Source organism: Citrus clementina, unplaced genomic scaffold (assembly GCF_000493195.1).
Source record: "Citrus clementina cultivar Clemenules unplaced genomic scaffold, Citrus_clementina_v1.0 scaffold_3, whole genome shotgun sequence".
In the NCBI taxonomy this organism is placed as follows: domain Eukaryota; kingdom Viridiplantae; phylum Streptophyta; class Magnoliopsida; order Sapindales; family Rutaceae; genus Citrus; species Citrus x clementina.
This window is the reverse complement of record NW_006262339.1, coordinates 13,013,243-13,031,944: the sequence shown is the minus strand read 5'-3', so window position 1 is coordinate 13,031,944 and position 18,702 is coordinate 13,013,243. Positions and strand designations below refer to the sequence as shown.

The 18,702-nt window shown below is 31.9% G+C and overlaps 2 protein-coding genes and 1 non-coding gene across 5 annotated transcripts; 2 read left to right on the top strand and 1 right to left on the bottom strand.

Annotated features, from left to right (window-relative positions):
* Window positions 1–290: 290 nt before the first annotated feature.
* Window positions 291–370, top strand: TRNAL-UAG. Its single transcript has one exon. It is a non-coding gene; the product is annotated as a tRNA-Leu (tRNA).
* On the top strand, window positions 337–7,106 carry LOC18048972 (pyridoxal reductase, chloroplastic). Of its 3 annotated transcripts, XM_006441144.2 has the most exons (9): window positions 339–690; window positions 796–1,024; window positions 1,772–1,865; window positions 2,052–2,175; window positions 2,442–2,543; window positions 6,094–6,245; window positions 6,379–6,472; window positions 6,585–6,766; window positions 6,906–7,106. In XM_006441144.2, the coding sequence occupies exons 1-9, from the start codon at window positions 568–570 to the stop codon at window positions 6,907–6,909; spliced, it is 1,104 nt and encodes a 367-aa protein (XP_006441207.1). In that variant the 5' UTR covers window positions 339–567; the 3' UTR covers window positions 6,910–7,106. The 3 variants fall into 3 exon arrangements, with proteins under 3 accessions (XP_024044325.1, XP_024044324.1, XP_006441207.1); XM_024188557.1 differs by lacking the exon at window positions 6,906–7,106 and having other exon boundaries at window positions 337–690; window positions 6,541–6,673; XM_024188556.1 differs by lacking the exon at window positions 6,906–7,106 and having other exon boundaries at window positions 338–690; window positions 6,585–6,896.
* A 76-nt stretch (window positions 7,107–7,182) lies between these two features.
* LOC18048971 (ubiquitin-60S ribosomal protein L40) lies at window positions 7,183–9,881 on the bottom strand. The gene is made up of 5 exons (XM_006441143.2): window positions 9,691–9,881; window positions 9,512–9,598; window positions 9,208–9,310; window positions 7,571–7,637; window positions 7,183–7,472 (listed from the first exon to the last, which is right to left on the bottom strand). Exons 1-5 carry the CDS (start codon window positions 9,791–9,793, stop codon window positions 7,446–7,448), a joined length of 387 nt encoding a protein of 128 aa, XP_006441206.1. The 5' UTR covers window positions 9,794–9,881; the 3' UTR covers window positions 7,183–7,445.
* Between the last annotated feature and the right edge of the window lie 8,821 nt (window positions 9,882–18,702).

The following is an 18,702-nucleotide window of genomic DNA, read 5'->3' as shown; positions in this document are numbered from 1 at the left end:
TTTGATGCATTTTTATTATAAAAACATACCAAGTTCTTGAATTTCTGTTTTTTTCTAATCACATAAGCCTTTCTCTACTTAATTATTTATGTTGATCATAATCCAATGGACAATGGATTAAAATTCATAATTTATGAAAGGGTTGAGATAATTTTAACTAAGTTTTGATATAAATTTATAGTCATTGATGTCACTAAATCCAATGACACAGATTACCGACTCACGTTTTGTGAATTGCATTCAAAGACATCAATTAATAAATAAATAACCTAAAACCATTATGCATTGAAGACAGTTTGGCCGAGTGGTCTAAGGCGCCAGATTTAGGCTCTGGTCCGAAAGGGCGTGGGTTCAAATCCCACAGCTGTCATGTAATTTTAATTTTCGTGGTGATATTGGATAATCGAATGCCAACCACACACACAAGTTAACCAGAACAGAAGCACTTGAAAGTTGAAACTGTCTCGGCCATCTTGGGATTTCAGAGCAGGAGCACTTGAAACTGTCTTGGCCATCTTGGGATACGATTTTTTTTTTTTTTAATAAGAAATTTAAGTACAAGTTAAAATGGCATTCTCAAGCTCAACGACACCCACGGTAGCCTATTTTAGCTGCTTCAACACTTTTAATGAAATCTCCTCTCCACTCTTCAAGCCTCCTAAACTCCCTCTCTTTTGGCCATGGGAAAAGGTACCGAATTTTTCTAATATCCTTCTTCTTTACTTGAACAAATAAAAATTGGTATAATTAGAAGGAAAAACAAATGTCTAATTAATGAGTTGAGATAATGGGCAGGTAAAGATGGGACCATTGAGTGCTTCCCCAATGGGTTTTGGCACCTGGGCATGGGGCAACCAGTTTCTTTGGGGATATCAAGAATCAATGGACTCTCAGCTTCAACAAACCTTTAACTTGGCCGTGGAGAATGGTATTAACCTCTTTGATACTGCTGATTCTTATGGGACTGGCAGGTTAAATGGAAAGAGTGAAAAGCTTCTTGGAAAATTTATCAGTGAAATTCCAGGTTAGTTTTTTGTTTAATGTTTTCATCTGGAGTTCAAATTTAATAATGAGTAGCTACTAATTGAATGCAATCATCCAAGTTTTGTAGTTGCTTTAATTTGGTTATATACATACCTCACTGCTCCCTGTTCATATATTGTTGTACTCCATAGTTCATGTACAAAATAAAAACACGTTCTTAAGACAATTTTGGCTTTAAACCGTTGCTTGAAGTTTGAACTATTATGTGCTCTTATTTGTTTGTTAAACCTTCTAGGGAAGTTAAGATTGGTTGCTGTTGGCATGCAGTTTGGTAAAACACACTCTTATGCCAAATTGCTTGACGTTAAAAGTAACACATATGCACCTTGCCCCGTCTTACCCGTGAATTAAAATCAATCCTTCACCTCTTCAATTGCAAGAGGCCAAGCCAAGCTGTCCTCTTAGGACTCCTCTGATGAGACTCCGACAACTGAGTGGTTGAAAATCAAGTGAGTGGCTGGTGAATTGAATGCAGTACGTCAAAGCTATGAAGATTATTCAATCAATTTTATGCACTTCAATGTTTTGAATCCATCGAATCACTAGAGCACCTGATTGACTTACAAGATAATCAGCTTAAGCTTATCATATGTGATTGATCATATTCTTTGTTTTCCTATGAGACCTTGCTTACAATCACCTATATGTGCAGACATTGATTAAGACTTTTATTTTGCCTACGACAAGGTTTCTGGTTATAGAGCTCACACATGGGGTGCATTCTCAGGGCAAAAGCAGGTACAAAATAATATTGTGATTGCTACAAAGTTTGCAGCATACCCTTGGCGTCTGACACCGGGGCAGTTTGTAAATGCATGCAGGTATTCCATCTGCCCTTTTCTGTTTCAGTGCATGCAATTGTACTATTGTGTAGTTTTTCTCTTTCGACTCATAAATTACTTAAAAAGAGTTGTTGCATAACCCCTATAGAGAAAAATGAATCTTTGACTTAGTTTATAATAGCTATTTCAATGGACTATAGAATCTGATGAAGAATCATTTTCCAGGGCCTCTCTTGCCCGTCTGCAGATTGAGCAAATTGGAATTGGGCAATTACATTGGTCTACTGCAAATTACGCTCCTCCACAAGAATTAGCTCTTTGGAATGGTTTAGTGGCAATGTACGAGAAGGTTACCAATTTTTACATTAAAATGTAGAGGCAAATAATTAGCAGACATCATTCTATTTTGATCACTGCACATTATGAGAATTGGCTCCAGAATTTTAGGCAGGAATTGAAGTTGAAACTATAGCATCTTAATGCCCCCGAAAGTATAGGTTTCATATTGTTGTCTTTGGTAAACACCTGAATCCATTACCTGTCCAGTTGCTATTAAAATAAAGTTACAGAATCGATATTAGAATTGTTAAAACTCATGGAAATTGTAACATGCAGGGTTTAGTCCGCGCAGTTGGGGTGAGCAACTATGGACCAAACCAGCTTGTGAAGATTCATGATTACCTCACAGCTAGAGGAGTCCCTCTGTGCTCGGCACAGGTATCAATTTATATAATCTCATTGATGTGGAGTCCATCCTAAGGATATTTGTTTTTCTCTAGCTCTTAAAGTACCTTTTAAGTACTTGTATTAGAATCTTTTTCTAATACAATAAATGGATTTTTATAAAATTGAACAAGATCATCATCAAATTTATCAATTTTGAAAACATTTTATAGACTAAACGAAGTCTGTCTTGTAACTACTCATATAAAATATATTTAAAACAAAAACAAAAGTGGTGCTTTGGTACCAAAGAATAGAAAAGGGTTTCAGATGGAAAGACGCTGACGAAAAAGGGAGTTGTCTAGGCAATTAACTAGCATTTTAAATTTTTTATAAAACTGGTTCTGAAAATATGCTTGTAAAAGCATGCTTTGAAAATCTGACTCACGCCCGAAATGCCTTTACTAAAACAACATATATTCAGCAAAATAAGGCTAGAATTGTGTATACAAGGTTGTGTTCACGATAACCTTTCTTTGAGCAATCTATTTATATACAATAAAATTGCGTTACTATTGTTGATCCGAAGTACAAAGTGATAAGAAATTAGAATTATATTTACATTTGGTTTGGTGCCAATAGACTGACTAAAAAGTAAAGAATAATAGACATGATTGACTACAATAGCTTTTTTGGTGACTGAGTGTCGATAAAAAATGACAAAAATTAAAAAAATACCTTCATAATTTTTTTCTTATTGGGTAGTGAGTAAAAGAAGGATATTAGTAAGGATGAAATAAAGAAAAATCAGTTACTTGTAACACCCTAGGTGAATCCCACATCGGCAAAGTACGAGAGAGATGGTGGGTTTATAAGGGCTGATCCACACCTTAATTGGCAAGACGTGTTTTGGGGTGTATGGGCACCCTAAGAACAAAACCGTGCGGGTTTTGTTAAGGCCCAAAGTGGACAATATCTTGCCAGGTCTGGATGGGTCTTGACACTACTTAAGTCTTTTTGCTAGCTAACTACTATTTTTGTCTTGATGAGTCTCTTATTTGTCCATCATTTCATCAATTTCCTCTACTGTATCTTCATCCAAGAATTGATGATGCGTAGTTTCTGTTTCTGTTCCAAATGATGGATGTTAGCCATTTAATCAAACTTTTGGATAGTGCATCAGTGTCATCAACCATATCCTGGGTAGCTAAAACACTAAATGAAAATTTATTATTTAAACGCTAAGAATCGTATACCTATTTAGTTTAGACAGATTCAAACTCTTTTCATCAACCTTAAATAGAGTCTTTTCTATTTTAAAACCAGCTCTTTTGTTGATATACTTCAATTCTTTACCACTAAAACCCTAAATAATCAACAAAAAGAATCAAGTATCATATCCTAGCATATCATCTGATCTTCATAGCCGAAAGAGCTAAAAGATTCAGAAGAAGATATTATCAATATAACCAAGCTTCTCCACAAAAGACATATATAGAAAAACTTATAAAATTACAGCATTTTACAAATGGATTGAGTCTCACAACAAAATAATAGCACAAGGACAAATATTATACTATTTTGGCCAAAAAAATCGTCAATGAAGACTTACTCCTTTACTATAGCTAAAAGTCGGTACTAAAGAAAAATGTGAAGAATATTTGAATATCATAATTGAGATCAATGACATGACATCATGTGGAACAAAATCGGAAGCTATGAGTCATTAGTTATTGGATGAAGATATAGCAAAGGCAATTGATAAAACGATGGACAAATAAGAGATACCTCAAGATAAAAATAGTTTTTAGCTAGCAAAAAGACTTAAGTAGCCAACTTTTTCTTTATTTCCTCTTTACAAATGTTCTTTCTTTACTCACTACCTGATAAGGAAAAAATTGTGAAGGCATCTTTTTAATTTTTGTCCTTTCTTATCAACGCTTAGCCGCCAAAAAAAATTATTGTAGTCAATCATGTCTTTTACTATTTACTTTTTGGTTAGTTTATTGGCACAAAGTCATCTGTAAATATTATCCCAATTTCTTATCACTTTGTACTTAAGAGTCAATAATTGTAACGACAACTTTATTATATATAAATAGATTGCAAATTGCTCAAAGAAAGACAATTGTGATCACAATCTTGTATTCACACAAGTAAAGCTATAAAATTTCCTTTACTTATTGCCTTTCACATTTAGTAAATTTAGACATCAATTAGAAAGTGATTAACATATTTTAATTTTTTTTTATCTTATTCATTTATCTTTTGGGTTAACTATTCTCCTTGGTTAATGAAAATATAATTTATATTTAAAGCATCAACAAGGGGCTAGTCCTTGTTATTATTCAAGGGAAAAGAATTTAGAAAAATAGTTTGAAAACAAGTTTTTGTTTGACAAAAGTATTGAGAACTCGATAAAAATTTTCCCTTAATTTCTGAAAACTTCTTTTTAACATGGTCTTTGTTAGCCGTATCTTGCTGAATATATGTTGTTTTGATAAAAGGCATTTTGGCTGTGAGTCAAGAGCTCAAAGCGTGAGTCAGGAGTTCAAAGGTGTTTGGGCATTTTGCTTTGGCACTAGATTTATAAAAACTTCAAAAGGCGACTTTTTGCCAAACAACTCCCCTTTTCGTCAACATCTTTCCATCTAGAACTCTCTCTCCTCTTCTGTGATACCTGAGCAATTATCATATTTTATTAATTAACCACCAAAATGCCCAAACACTTAGCCACAAACAGCCATTAGAAGAAATATTTAGCCATGCCAAAGCAGGGCAATTATTAAAAATCTAAAAGATTTTCCCTTTCATGGCGACAATGTAGATATGGTAAGAGAAAAATTAATAGAATCCCTCTATCAAGATTTTGTTTCAGTAGCCAACCAAATATTTAGTAGCCAGATGAATTTCTTAATCGAGTTCAGAACAGGATGGTCAGAATTAAGAAATAGCACTGCACTTAGACATAATTTTTCAACCGTTTCATTTAATTACTCTTTAGCCAAAACACTAAACAATGAAAATTTATAATTTGAAGCCTTAAGTTTTAGAATGATAGAACCGTACACCTATTTAGTTTAGCCATATACAAATTCTTTCCACTAATCCTAAATAGAGCCTTATCTATTTTAGCACAAGCACCTTTGTTGATAAACTTCATTTCTTTACCACCAAGACCCCAAATAATCAACAAAAAGAAAATAGGTGTCATACTTCTAGCATATCATCTTATCTCATAAGCGAAGAGGCTAAAAGATTCAGAATAAGATATTATCATGATAAACAAGCTTTTCGGGAAGAGAGATATACAGAAAAACTCATGAAAGTGGGTTGAGTCTCTTTCATGGCTTTAACTGGACCTGTGGGCCTGGTTTCTTTGTGGTGCCCCAGCCAAGACCACACAATCTTACACTACTATGCATCACGAGTGTCCCTGGGTTTATTGAATATGGTATAATTGTTGAAAGTTGAAATCTCTCGGTTTCTAGAAAACCATACATTTAATGGAGACCATGCTGCATTTGCATAGACTGACATAAGTAACCTAAAAGCTGGTAATCATAAAATTGTATCTTACATTCAATGAGATGTCATATTTCAGGTGCAGTTTTCTTTGCTGAGTATGGGAGAAAATCAGCTGGAGATCAAGAATATATGTGATTCTCTGGGCATCCGCTTGATATCTTATAGCCCTCTAGGACTCGGAATGCTTACTGGGAAATATACACCTTCTAAACTTCCCCGTGGACCTCGGTATTGCTTTAATTCACTATAATTATTCACTAGGGGAAAATGGGTGAAAGATCAGTCTCTTTTCTTCAATTATGAATATTTTCTTGCATTATTCATTGCTTGTTTCTCAATTGGATCAATTGTCTGCTGTCAGGGCATTGTTATTCAGGCAAATTCTTCCCGGATTGAAGCCTTTATTGCGCTCTCTAAAAGAAATTGCAGAAAGACGAGGCAAAACCATACCACAGGTATTTGGTTTGAACAATTTTTTAATTCTTAACTATGCCCATCAGGATACATCATCTTGCATCTGTAGTTGTTATAAGTTTTGTGAAGATGTTAAAGGCATCCAATTACCAGGTTGCGATAAACTGGTGCATCTGCAAAGGTACCATACCCATTCCTGGAGTTAAGTACGTGAAACAAGTTGAGGAAAATCTGGGTGCTCTTGGTTGGCGACTCAGTTCAGATGAGTTGCTTGAGCTAGAATACGCAGCACTTGAGTCCCCGCAGAGAATGATCCAAAACATTTTTCAGACAAGGTAGTTTGTTATCTCACATTTACCATGCATAAATATTTCCCTTTACCTTTGCTCCCAACTCCCAAGCCAACATGATATAATCCAAAATCCAAAAACATTTCTTGAAACTTTGAATTTTGGATACTATTCAAAATGACAGATAATATGGAGAAGAGAACTGTCAGGTGACAAATATTATTGCAAATAGCTTATCGAATTTTCAACGAGGAATTGGGCAGATCGGACGAGAAGCATACAGAGTCAATAGTTGACCCGCAGTTGAAATGTCAAAATTGTTCCATTGTATTACAGGATTGAACTTTTTACAGGGATTCAACCAATAACATTATTAACAGATTATATGGTTTTTCTTGTGTATATTTTGCTCAGGTGTTAGAAAAATATTAGATACAGAATCGACCAACAATGGATGATCATTACCAATGAAAGTGAAAAATTTATTGGTGCTTAAACATCAGTGTAAGAAAATAGTAGATTCAGGCAAGTTATAATAAAGTGCTCAATGTCACGGCACATAGAGGCGATAGTAATCAGTCTACAAATACTCTCAACCCTGGAAACATCTTGAAACAGAAATCACGTACTAAGTGACAACTATTACTAGGCAATAGTTGATGCTACATATTCTAGGCAAAACATCCTGTTTCAGTATAAAATGTAGCATTTCTCTGCAGAATATCTACTTGATCTTCTTCTTTGGCCTCAGCTGCAATATACCAAGGAGTATATAGTGTAAGTTAACTAATGCAAGAAGACTAAGAAAAAGCAAAGCATAAAGATACATTGCAACTCAAAATGATTTACCTGGTTGCTGTGCCCACATTTCTTCTTCCTGCAGTTCACAGCACGGGGGTGCAGGCGTGCATAACATCTGTTGCATATATTAGGTTATTAAGAATCATAATCATCAACAAATTTAATATGAAAATGATAACAAATAATAAAATTAATCAAATTTATAAATGAAAGTACAAAGAGCAAACAGCAAAAGTAGAGATATCATACAAACCAAAAATACTTCAAGGATGCGTTTGGCAGCTTGCATTACACTGTATTGTATTGCATAAAAATACTGTTCTTATGCAAACTCATGTCTTCCTGTAATTTCTAGTTGCATAAAGGAACATTAAATAAACCATAGGAGATAGGGTTTAGCATTGCAATGCTATTGATATTATTTAATCATTATACTTTTATTATTCAATAACTTTTAATAAATTTGTATTATATTTTAAATAAAATTTAATTGAAATAATATAAAATATTAGTCAAACTAAATATTTGATAAATAAATGATAATACATTATTTTACTTTTATTACATAAATTTTTTTAATTATTTTACTTTAAATATGTAAATATTGAAATAATAAATTTAAAACTAAATAGTTATATTCAACATTAATAAATAAAATTAATTTATAATTAAATTAAAAAATTAATAATTTAACACAGATATTAATTAATTTAAATAATACTAATTTATTTTAATATTAATACAAAATAATATTGTATACAATACAATCCACACTACACCAAACATTGTGTTAAATTACAACGTAATGCAATACATCCTAATGCAATGCAATGTGCCAAACGCACCCTAAAAGATACCCTCTATGTGAAGTTCATAGTTAATCCAGACTTAATCCTGGAATTTCTAATATATAGTGTTAAATACTTTCGATATACTATAACCCTCTATGTGAAGTTCATAGATAATCCAGACTTAATCCTGGAATTTCTAATATATAGTGTTAAATACTTTCGACATAGTATAACCAATCATCTACAGAAATTACCAGGAACCACCCCTTTAAGAATGAAAATAAAAGAAGCCATGCATAAGTGATTTCTTCCTCTAACCATAATCAACAAAATCCTTAAGCAAAAACCCTAACATGATTCAGAGATAACTAAGTACAAGGGGAAACGAACATGTCAAAGCACCAATTCTGACTCAGTCAGTGTCTCAAGTATCAAAAGTATGCGCTTGTGTGGCGCATTCTCAGCAAAATAAGTCCATATGTGATCCAACTAAAGAATATCAGAAATAGCTGGGAAGTTAAAAGTAAAATCCTAAATAAAAGAAACCATCCTTCAACACCATCATAAGGAGGGAATTGAGCTACCTCAACATCTTCATAAGGAAGCAAACTTGAGTCTTAGCTCCAGTTTCTGGCAAAGCTAACTACATTTTTAAGAACATAGAACACTTCCATAACTATAACCATAGCATATAAAATGTACAAAACACACTGTCTAACACAGGACAAGAAAGCCATGACGCTCAAAATAACATGATACTATCTTATAATTGTTTTAGAAAACAGGGACTAATAACAGTAAAAAGTGATGCAATCAAACAATCGATATCCAGAACTAAAGATATATATTTCAATCAAAACTATCTTAAAACCAATGATAATTATCCAAACTTACTTTCGGCAGATCATCTTGTCCTGGTTATACTTCCTTGCCAATGCCATCAAAGAAGGCTCAATAATACCACCACGAAGCCTCAGAACCAGATGCAGAGTTGACTCTGAAAATTTTTTATATGCATTCAAATAAATCCACTAATTAAAACCCCAAACATAATTTACAAAAGAATAATAATATGCTGGAAAAAATTTATGTTAAAAGGCCAATCTAAGTTTCACTCTTACAATTCACTAAACTAACTAACGTTAAGTTATTGGTAAAAATGGCGCAAAAATTTTATTAATAAATAAAACAGAATAACCCTTTTGGATATTGTAATCGGCTAGAGTACGGCCATCCTCAAGTTGCTTCCCAGCGAAGATAAGTCTCTGCTGGTCCGGCGGAATACCTAAGAGTATTTTTAATCAGCAAATCGTTAGATCTTAATTTGATAATCAGAGAAAATTCTAAAGTTTGATTTTTAACTTAATAAGTAAGTACCCTCCTTGTCTTGGATCTTGGCCTTGACATTGTCGATGGTGTCGCTGGATTCGACCTCGAGGGTAATGGTCTTCCCCGTTAGGGTTTTCACGAAGATCTGCATTTTTTTCCCCCTTTTCTCCTTTTCCTCTCGCTTTCTCTCTCTCTCTCTAGCTCGTTTGCAACTAGCCGATTTTGGGATTTGTTTATATATGAAGGACTCTGTTCATGATTAGGGTTTTTAGTGGGCTGTATTGCTCTTGTTTGGTTACGAGATTATAGACGTACTTGTTGGTCGTCCTTTTTCATTCTTCCAACTTCTTAGTGTATTATCATCGAGATCCCTACAGTTTAGTAAAGTAACATCTATGTCCCCTAACCTTTGGCACTTAAATTAATTTAGGCACGTGTCATCTAGGGGTGTCCGTTTGTATAATCATGCCGTGTCATTAATTGAATTGTATCAAATTTAAGTATGAATATGATTCATTTAATAATTGTATCAAAATCTTTAAATACGAATATGACTTGTTTGATAAATAGGCTTATTAATAATTTTAGCTTGTGGACAAAATTTGAACAAAATATGGAGAAGAGGGAAAAAGGAGAAAATTAGAACTATAACTAGTTATACTTCTAGATATTTAGGGGAACTTTTCTCTTTTCTAGTGACGTTCGATCATAAAAAGGGTAAATTTTTATATTTATTAGTCAACTATAGTCAACGATCCAAATTAATGAAAAAACTAATTGTTGGGGCTCGAAGTGAGCAATCAGTTCGGTTCAATTTAGTTCAAGCAACAAAAGCCAAATGGTTCATAAATCTTTGAATCAATTGGTTCTTTTTTTGTTCGGTTTAAAACCAAACCGAACCAAACGGTTCACTAAAAAAATTAAAATAGAATTTATGAAAATAAAAGTATAAAAATTAAAAATCCTAGCCTAAACTATATCAATATAGAATGTCTTTAACTCCTTACATGATTGAAACATTGATATCAACACAAAATTAGTTGGGGTCTTCTCTTTTCTTGGATACGACAATAAACTTTGATCAATTAATTCAAGAAAATGAGTTTATGGATCAACTTTTAAAATGTATGTTCTGTCAAACTTAAATTTAAGTTTATTTTGAGTAGATTGCACAATTTTGATTTGTTTAACATTCGTTCATGTGGTTCAACATGAAGAATATTTGGGTAATGAAGCTGATACATTTTATTTGTTTACATGTGATTATCAATGTGATATTATACACCATTTTATTTTCTTTAATTGTTGGTGCTTGGCTAATGGCTCACTTTGAGGGATAATAAAGGTATTGTGGATGTGGAAGTTGAAGGATCAAGAAGTGGTGATTGAGAGGTGTTTAGTAGTAATGGAACTTTGATGTGAAGTTCCTTCAATAATTTGTAATGAATTTCTAGAGTACGGTTGAACTTTATTATGCTTTTTACTGTTTGTAGATTTATGAACTCAATATTATTGTTATAATAATCGTATATTACTATTATATTTTGTTTTTCGTAAAATATATAAAGTAAAATTACTCTACTAAACCAGACCAAAGTATAGAACTAAACTAAATCGAGTTGAATTAATTTGGTTTAGTTGAGTTCGATTCTAATATTTGGTTCATATTTGGCTCACAAAATCATGAATCAATTGGTTTACTTCTGGCTCGGTTTTAAGTCAGAGTCAAACCAAACCAAATAGTGCACACCTCTAGTTGAGGCTAGAGTACTGACTTTTTTTTTTTTTCAAGAGAGTATTGACTTTTCAACCCATTAAGGGAGGATAAACAAGAGTATTTTATGTGGGTGTATAGTCAAATTTACATTTATACCCTAATGGAAGTAACAACATAGACATACCACACAAAAATTTCTTTTTTTAACATAGTCTCATGTTGGCACATTATGTCACTACATTATGGTTAAAACTCTAGTTAAACAACTCAAGATGAGGTGAAGATCATCACCTATAAATAAAACTTTCTTCAACCCTTTGTAGTACATGATTGTATGGTTTATTTAATGATCAACAATATTTATCTCATAATAAAGTAAAACCTCTATAAAATAATATTGTTGGGATTTGGAAAAAATATTATTCTAGTGAGGTTATTTATTTATCAAAAAAGGAATAATTTATTAATTTATCGATAAATGAATATTTATTAATTTATAAAGAGTTTTTTTGGTACATATATTATTCTTTTAACTAAGATTCATGTATGAGTTATAAAAACAAATACATGTACATAGAAGCCAAAAAGTTAAGGTAAATACATTTTAATTATCATGTATTTACAAATGATATCAATAAATTAATACAAGTACATGTATAGAAGCCAAGAAATTAATGCAAATACATTTTTATTATCATGTATTTACAAACGATATTAATAAATTAATGTAAGTTCATTGTACATAAAACATAGAACACAAACTCTAAAAATACATAATCCATTATTTTTAATTTTAGACTCAAATCATTGGAATCATGGCTTCTCATTTTTAAGGATTAAAAGAATTTTATATCGACTAATGAGATGAGGAAAGCATTGTGCGAATATAAAAATGAACATCATTCCTCAAGTCAAAAAGATTGCAACAATGTGTTCGACAAAAATTTCACCTCTCTACAAGCTAGTCAATAATATTAAATACGCTTAAAAAATGTCAATTGAATATTTGTCAAATGCGATTAAGAATAAAAATCTTAAGAGGCATGAACCAGCAAAATATCCCAAGTTGGAAAAAGTATTGTATGAGTGGTTTCTCCAATATTAAGAGAAAGTGAATATGACTAGAGAAATTATCCAAACCAAAGCAAAAGAATTTTTACAGAAAATGTATGGCAATTCTAATATGAAATTTAATTTCTCAAGTGGTTGGCTCGAGCACTTTAAGCCATGGAAAATACTGAACCTGCTTTACCAAGTGTAAAAGCTAAACTAGACCAATTTCAATGGAAGGATATCTACAATATGGATGAAACGATGGGTTTATTCTATCGTTTGGAAGCAAATCATTCGCTTGCTATAAAGCAATTGGAAGGACAGAAGAAGGACAACAAGAGAATTACTATTTCTGTTTGTTGCAATGGTGATAGTTCTGACAAAGTTACACTTTGGGTTATTGGTAAATATATTATTCCTAGATGCTTTAAAAATGTGAACATTAGCAATCTTAATTGTCATTATTGAGTTAACAAAAAAGCATAGATGACTAGATTGTTGGGAATTTTGTACAATTCTCATAAGCAAGTAAACCTTAATTTGTACAAACTTCAATCCCTAAGATTATAATGTATCACAATTTTCACATCATCATAATTGAAAGAAGACATACCTTGATCCATAACAATTTCCTTGATCAAATTTCATTGCAAGAACTAAAAGTTAGTAAAATTAATTTCTCTCTCTAGACCTCTTTAGAGTGACTCACTTTCTTTATGCAGAGAAAATATGGGTGAATTGAGGACTAGTTTTAATAAAACTCTGATTCTCACTTTTCATCAAAGTGGGTAGTTAATTTTTTCCATTGACCAATAAGATTTCAACCCATAATTTATCCTATTATTTAAACCAAAATATGACTTATGCAATAATGCGCCACGTGGGCCACTAATAAAATACGCCAATTCTCCCACTTGGCCCATGTCGCATATTCATCTTAATGGTTTAATAATAATAAACATTATGCGTATAGAAATAGCTAAATCCTTACTTGCATTAGTCAAATCGTAAAATCATCATTAAGTAAAAACTCATACGGATCATAATGATTCCATATCACTATTTCAACATAGTTCTTTCCATGCATAACAATATCAGTTTTATACTTAACATGACCTGTAATAAAAAAGAAAACAATAATAGTTCAACAATAATGTCTTAGTCAAAGAAAAAACCTGTTGACAATCATATCATCATCCACATATATACTATTAAATCAAATAGGATACAAAAGAATTTGAAACAATACTTAAATGAGCTCAGAGTGTCAAATACATAGCAAGCCTAAAAAAACTTAAACATAATGTCAATAATAGTACCCAGAAATACCTATCTTTTCAACATGTTCACTAAAAACCTTCGGATTTAATCTTTTTGTTAAAGGATTTGCAATCATAAAGTTGGTGCTAATGTGCTCGATTGACACTTTTTGTTTCTGAACTTCTTTTTTAACGGTAAGATATTTCAATTCCATATGTTAAGCACCCTTTAAATGCATGTTGGTTCTCAAAATAAAGTGTTACAAGACAAAACTCAGCTTCTATAGTGTAAGTAGTAATGACAGACTAGTTTGCGCTTTTCCATGAGATGACTCTTTCAGCCATCATGAACAAATAACCAAATATGGATTTTCTAGTATCACACAACCAGTATAATCTGAATCTGAGTATCATATCACTTTGAAATGATCAAATCTCATAAAAGTGAGAAGCATTCTGATGGTAAAACTAATGTCTAGCCTGGTACACGTCTGAGTGTACATCAAGCTTCCAACAATGGACGCATAGAAGATTTGTTCCATTTGTTTAGGTTTCAATTCATTCTACGGGCATTGCATAAGGCTGAGCTTATCTCCTTTTTGAATTGGAGCAACACTTGCAGAGCATTTTTCCATTCTGAATCTCTTTAAAACTTTATTAATATATGTTTTCTGAGACAATCTTATCAATCCTTGTGTTTTATCGTGGAATATTTCAATTCCAATCACATAGGATGCTTCACCTATATTTTTCATTTCGAAGTCCTTAAAGAGAAACTCCTTGGTCTCATGAAGTAGACCAAGATCATTAGTAACAACCAAAATGTCATCAACATACAGAATCAGAAAGATAATCTTACTCTCACTAGCCTTAAGATATATACACCGATCAACAATACTTTTCTTAAGATATAAACTTTCATTCGTTAAACCACATTTGATGCTAACATTATGATGCAAGGTTAATAGACACTCAACAAAAACATTACCAAACTTTAATTTGTATAGACCATCAGAAAGAATTCCAGAACCAATAATATTATCATGTCTAAACAAATTGAAACATTCATTCCCAAATGTAAAAGAAAGTCCAACAAGATCAAACTTGGACAAAAAAATTAAATAGCGAGAAACAGAAAGATCATAAAGAGTCTGAAAAAAATATAAATGATATCCAATATATAAAATTAAACAGTAAGTCCCAATGCCTTTAACTTGAGCTTTAACCCAATTCCCTATGAAAATAAACTTCACATTTAGGTTTATAGTTTAGATCATAAGGAATTCGTGCATTGTGCTTGAAACGTGAATAGTGCAACCAGAGTCAATCTACCACGTTGTTGGGTCCATCTCATTTGGGGGCCCAAAATGCCCAAAGTCTAAATAGGTTAGCTTGGTTTACAATTATTACTAAGCTTTGGACATATTAAATTTAAGTTTTAAAAAACGTGGCTATATAAAGAATAATAAGTTGAGGCAGCAACAACTTTTGATGAAGAAGAAAAGGATGAGAGAGAAGAGAGAACAATAACGCAATATTATATTTCAGGGTTTAGGATTCAATATTTGATTGGACGATCGGAATGTGAAATTAACTTTGTTTTCTCTCAAATTTTGACGGTAAGTTCTTGGCATTGCCCTCTACAATCCTACTGGTCTTGATTTATATTTTACCATCTCGTTGGTAATTATTTGAGATGCCCACTTATTAGAGAGACAGATATTGGGCTGCTACTGTAAGCCAAGATTATTGAGATTCTTGATGTTATTAGCCTCTAGTATTATTTAGAGAAGAATTTGTGTTGTAATCCTATTAATATAATGGAAGATTATATCAAACTATGGTCCTATTGTTTTTCCTGCTTTGGATTTTTCACATGAAAATCTGTATCTCTTGTGGTTGGTTTTTTCTTTGGATTTGTTGGTTTATTTTTCTGCCTATTTATTTGTATTACACATCCCATTTTAATCACATAAAGAGGGAAAAAATTTTATTTCTGCTTAATTTACAGCAGCTTGTGTGAGTCTCTTTCCCAACACATATGTTATAAAGAACTTCAGTTAAGTTTGATTTGAAACATACTATAGCACTAGGTTTACTTTTCATTTTGAACCAAGCTTTATACTTTAGGCAATGTTTAGCGAAATGTTCACATTTATTGTAGAAATCATACTTCTCACTCTTAATGTCCTTCTAGTGGACTTGGGTGGGTTGCACTTTTAGCTTTGTTGCTTTTTTCTTACCCTTGTGGTAATTTTTTCTTTCAGGCTTCTTTTAAGCTCTTTTATGACTCATGAAGTTAATTGAGTGAGTTTCTTGTCTTTAAGTTTTGCCTCTTTCTAAATGAGTATGGACTGGAGTTTATTCATACTCTACTTGTTCTTTAATAGTGTAATAGGTTATTTGTTTGAAATGGACCATACTCAGAAAGCAAGGAGTTGATAATGAATTGCACAAGGAAGCTATCACTCACTTCCATTCTCATAGACCTCAATTTTGTTGTTGTATCTATCATCTCAATCACATGTTGAGGCATGGTGGGTGTACCATCAAACTTACATGTGGTCAATGTACCTATTAATGTCTCTGCAAAGGACTTATTAGCTGATTCAGACTGATTAAGCCCTTTCACAAATTCCATATATTTCTTAGCACTTTCAGTTCTTGGAATCATACGCTTGATGTTGTTGACAATTGTCATTCGCATAAACATCATGCTTAGTCTGTTTGATCTCTTCCAACTTTTATGGAGAGACATCTCTTTAACGTTGCTTTTATCAATAATAACAACTGACCTTTTAATTAATGGTGTTAATCCAAGATCCAGAACAACTAAGTGAAACTAGACCTGCTCAGACCAATTTGGGTAATTTAAGTCATTGAACATAACAATAGACGAAGTTTGCGAATAAAGAAGGCATAGATGGTGCAAATATACATAAATGCTTTGAACTTAAACACATAACACAGATTCAGATAAAATTTACATAAACTTTAAGCACATATTGAAGTTCACTTATGGGCGATACAATAATCTTATTGATGCTTAACTTTTTATATAAGGAAAATTATCCACTGACCACTTGTTTTTTCAGGCCTTTTAAAAAATACATAATTTTTTTTTTGTACTGGAATCCATCTGAAGTTACATTTCTTTCACTTGTCCAATTCCGTTTAGAGACTGTTAAGAAAACTAACGGAATATTGTGTAAATGACTTTTTTACCCTCAAATGTAAAAGATAAATTATCCACCGACCACATATTTTTTCTAAAATACACAATTCTTAATTTTTTTTGCTAAACTCCACTTGAAGTTATATTGTTTTGCACTTGTCCACCACTGTGTTGTGAAATGACAATTTTACCCTTATGATGTCAGCAAAGTTCTAACGGTGTTATAACGAGAGTGAACCAATGAAAAAAATGTTAACTTTAGGTGGAGTGCTGCAAAAAAAAAAAAAAAGATTTGTGTTTTTTAAAAAATGGTGAAAAAACAAGTGGTCAGTGAATAATTTCCCTTTATATAATTAGTAATCAAATACACATTAACTAGACATGCTTGCTATCTTTGGATATACTAAACATATCTAATCATGCATATTAATTACTCACAATCATGATGATAGATTACAAAATTAATCAATGAACCTTTGGGCGATTCCTAAATATTTTAGGGAAATTATCAACCATATATCCTTAAATAACACCGTATCAAATGTGTGTGAACACTTTTCAAGTGTATAACTCGTATACTCTAAGTTGACAAAACACTTATGCCGTTCACCAATCCGTTAATTTTCGTTTGCAAGTGCTGACATCATAAGGATAATCTAGTATTTTAAGATGAACGAAACTTTGACTAACAAAAACGACATGTCATCCCATTTACCCAGTAAAAAATGACATGTCATATGATATATATTAATAAACATGACATGTCATCCCATTTATCAGATCATTGTTAATAATTGCTAAAAAAAACTTTACAACCGAATCTACTCCTCCAAGCTCCAACTGGAATTTTTTATGGTATAATATGTATAATTGTAAATAATATGTTGTTAATAATTTTTTATGGTATAATATGGATATTTTTTATGGATAATTGTTAATATTATGTACCATTAATAATTTATTTTTTAATCAAAAAATGTATTGTTAATAACAAAATAAAAAAATTGTGTATTGAAAATTTACATTAATTTTTGGGATAAATTTATATTTTTACCTCATTTTGAGTTTTAAGGGCGAAATAGTTAATTTGCCACAATTATGTTAACTTTCTAATGGAAGTTAACGGATTGGTGGACGGCCGAAGTGTTTTGTCAACTTAGGGTATACGAGTGATACACTTGAAAAGTGTTCACACACGTTTGATACGGGTGTCATTTAAGGGTATATGGCTGATAATTTCCCAATATTTTATAATGTATGAATTTCAATATACCTATACAAGAAAATCATCACGTCATTCATTCATAAGCATCACAGTGATTATGAGTACTTTAAACTAAATTTAATTTGACATTTATGAAAAACTTTCTAATCTGGCCATTTTGGTGGCTAACAAATTATATATGATATAGACATAAAAATTAAATAATAACGAATGTTGAAACAATAATAGAATATAAATACTTACAACAATATTTATATATTCAAGAATTTGCTTTTAGTTCATTAATATTGCATGTATATATAAGAATTCAAATATATATGCGCACATCACAAAAATCACATAAAGTCAATCAATGCATCAAGCCATTCCCGTGAGATTCATGAGCCCATGTACTTACTGTATGCTTTTCATAGTCCATGACTCCATGGACAATTATCAACAGTTTTCATTGAATTTATAATCACCGAATATGAACATACTTATCTGTGACACGATACAATAACATGCAAAGCTCACAATTTCATGATTAATTATATATAGCAATCACGAGTACTGTTTACGGAATTGTTTATAATTACTGTTCATAGATACTATTTATATTTCCTATTCACGGTACTATCATATTCCTGTT

What these genes read in the sequence shown, in the direction of transcription:
- LOC18048971 (XM_006441143.2), bottom strand. Translation starts at nt 9,793, where the DNA reads ATGCAGATCTTCGTGAAAACCCTAACGGGGAAGACCATTACCCTCGAG. An exon ending in CAAGATCCAAGACAAGGAGG is followed by an intron (nt 9,599 to 9,690) that starts GTACTTACTTAT and finishes AAATACTCTTAG; the next exon opens with GTATTCCGCCGGACCAGCAG. An exon ending in GACAAGATGATCTGCCGAAA is followed by an intron (nt 7,638 to 9,207) that starts GTAAGTTTGGAT and finishes TATATGCAACAG; the next exon opens with ATGTTATGCACGCCTGCACC.
- LOC18048972 (XM_006441144.2), top strand. Translation starts at nt 568, where the DNA reads ATGGCATTCTCAAGCTCAACGACACCCACGGTAGCCTATTTTAGCTGC. An exon ending in TCTTTTGGCCATGGGAAAAG is followed by an intron (nt 691 to 795) that starts GTACCGAATTTT and finishes GATAATGGGCAG; the next exon opens with GTAAAGATGGGACCATTGAG. An exon ending in CAGTTTGTAAATGCATGCAG is followed by an intron (nt 1,866 to 2,051) that starts GTATTCCATCTG and finishes ATCATTTTCCAG; the next exon opens with GGCCTCTCTTGCCCGTCTGC.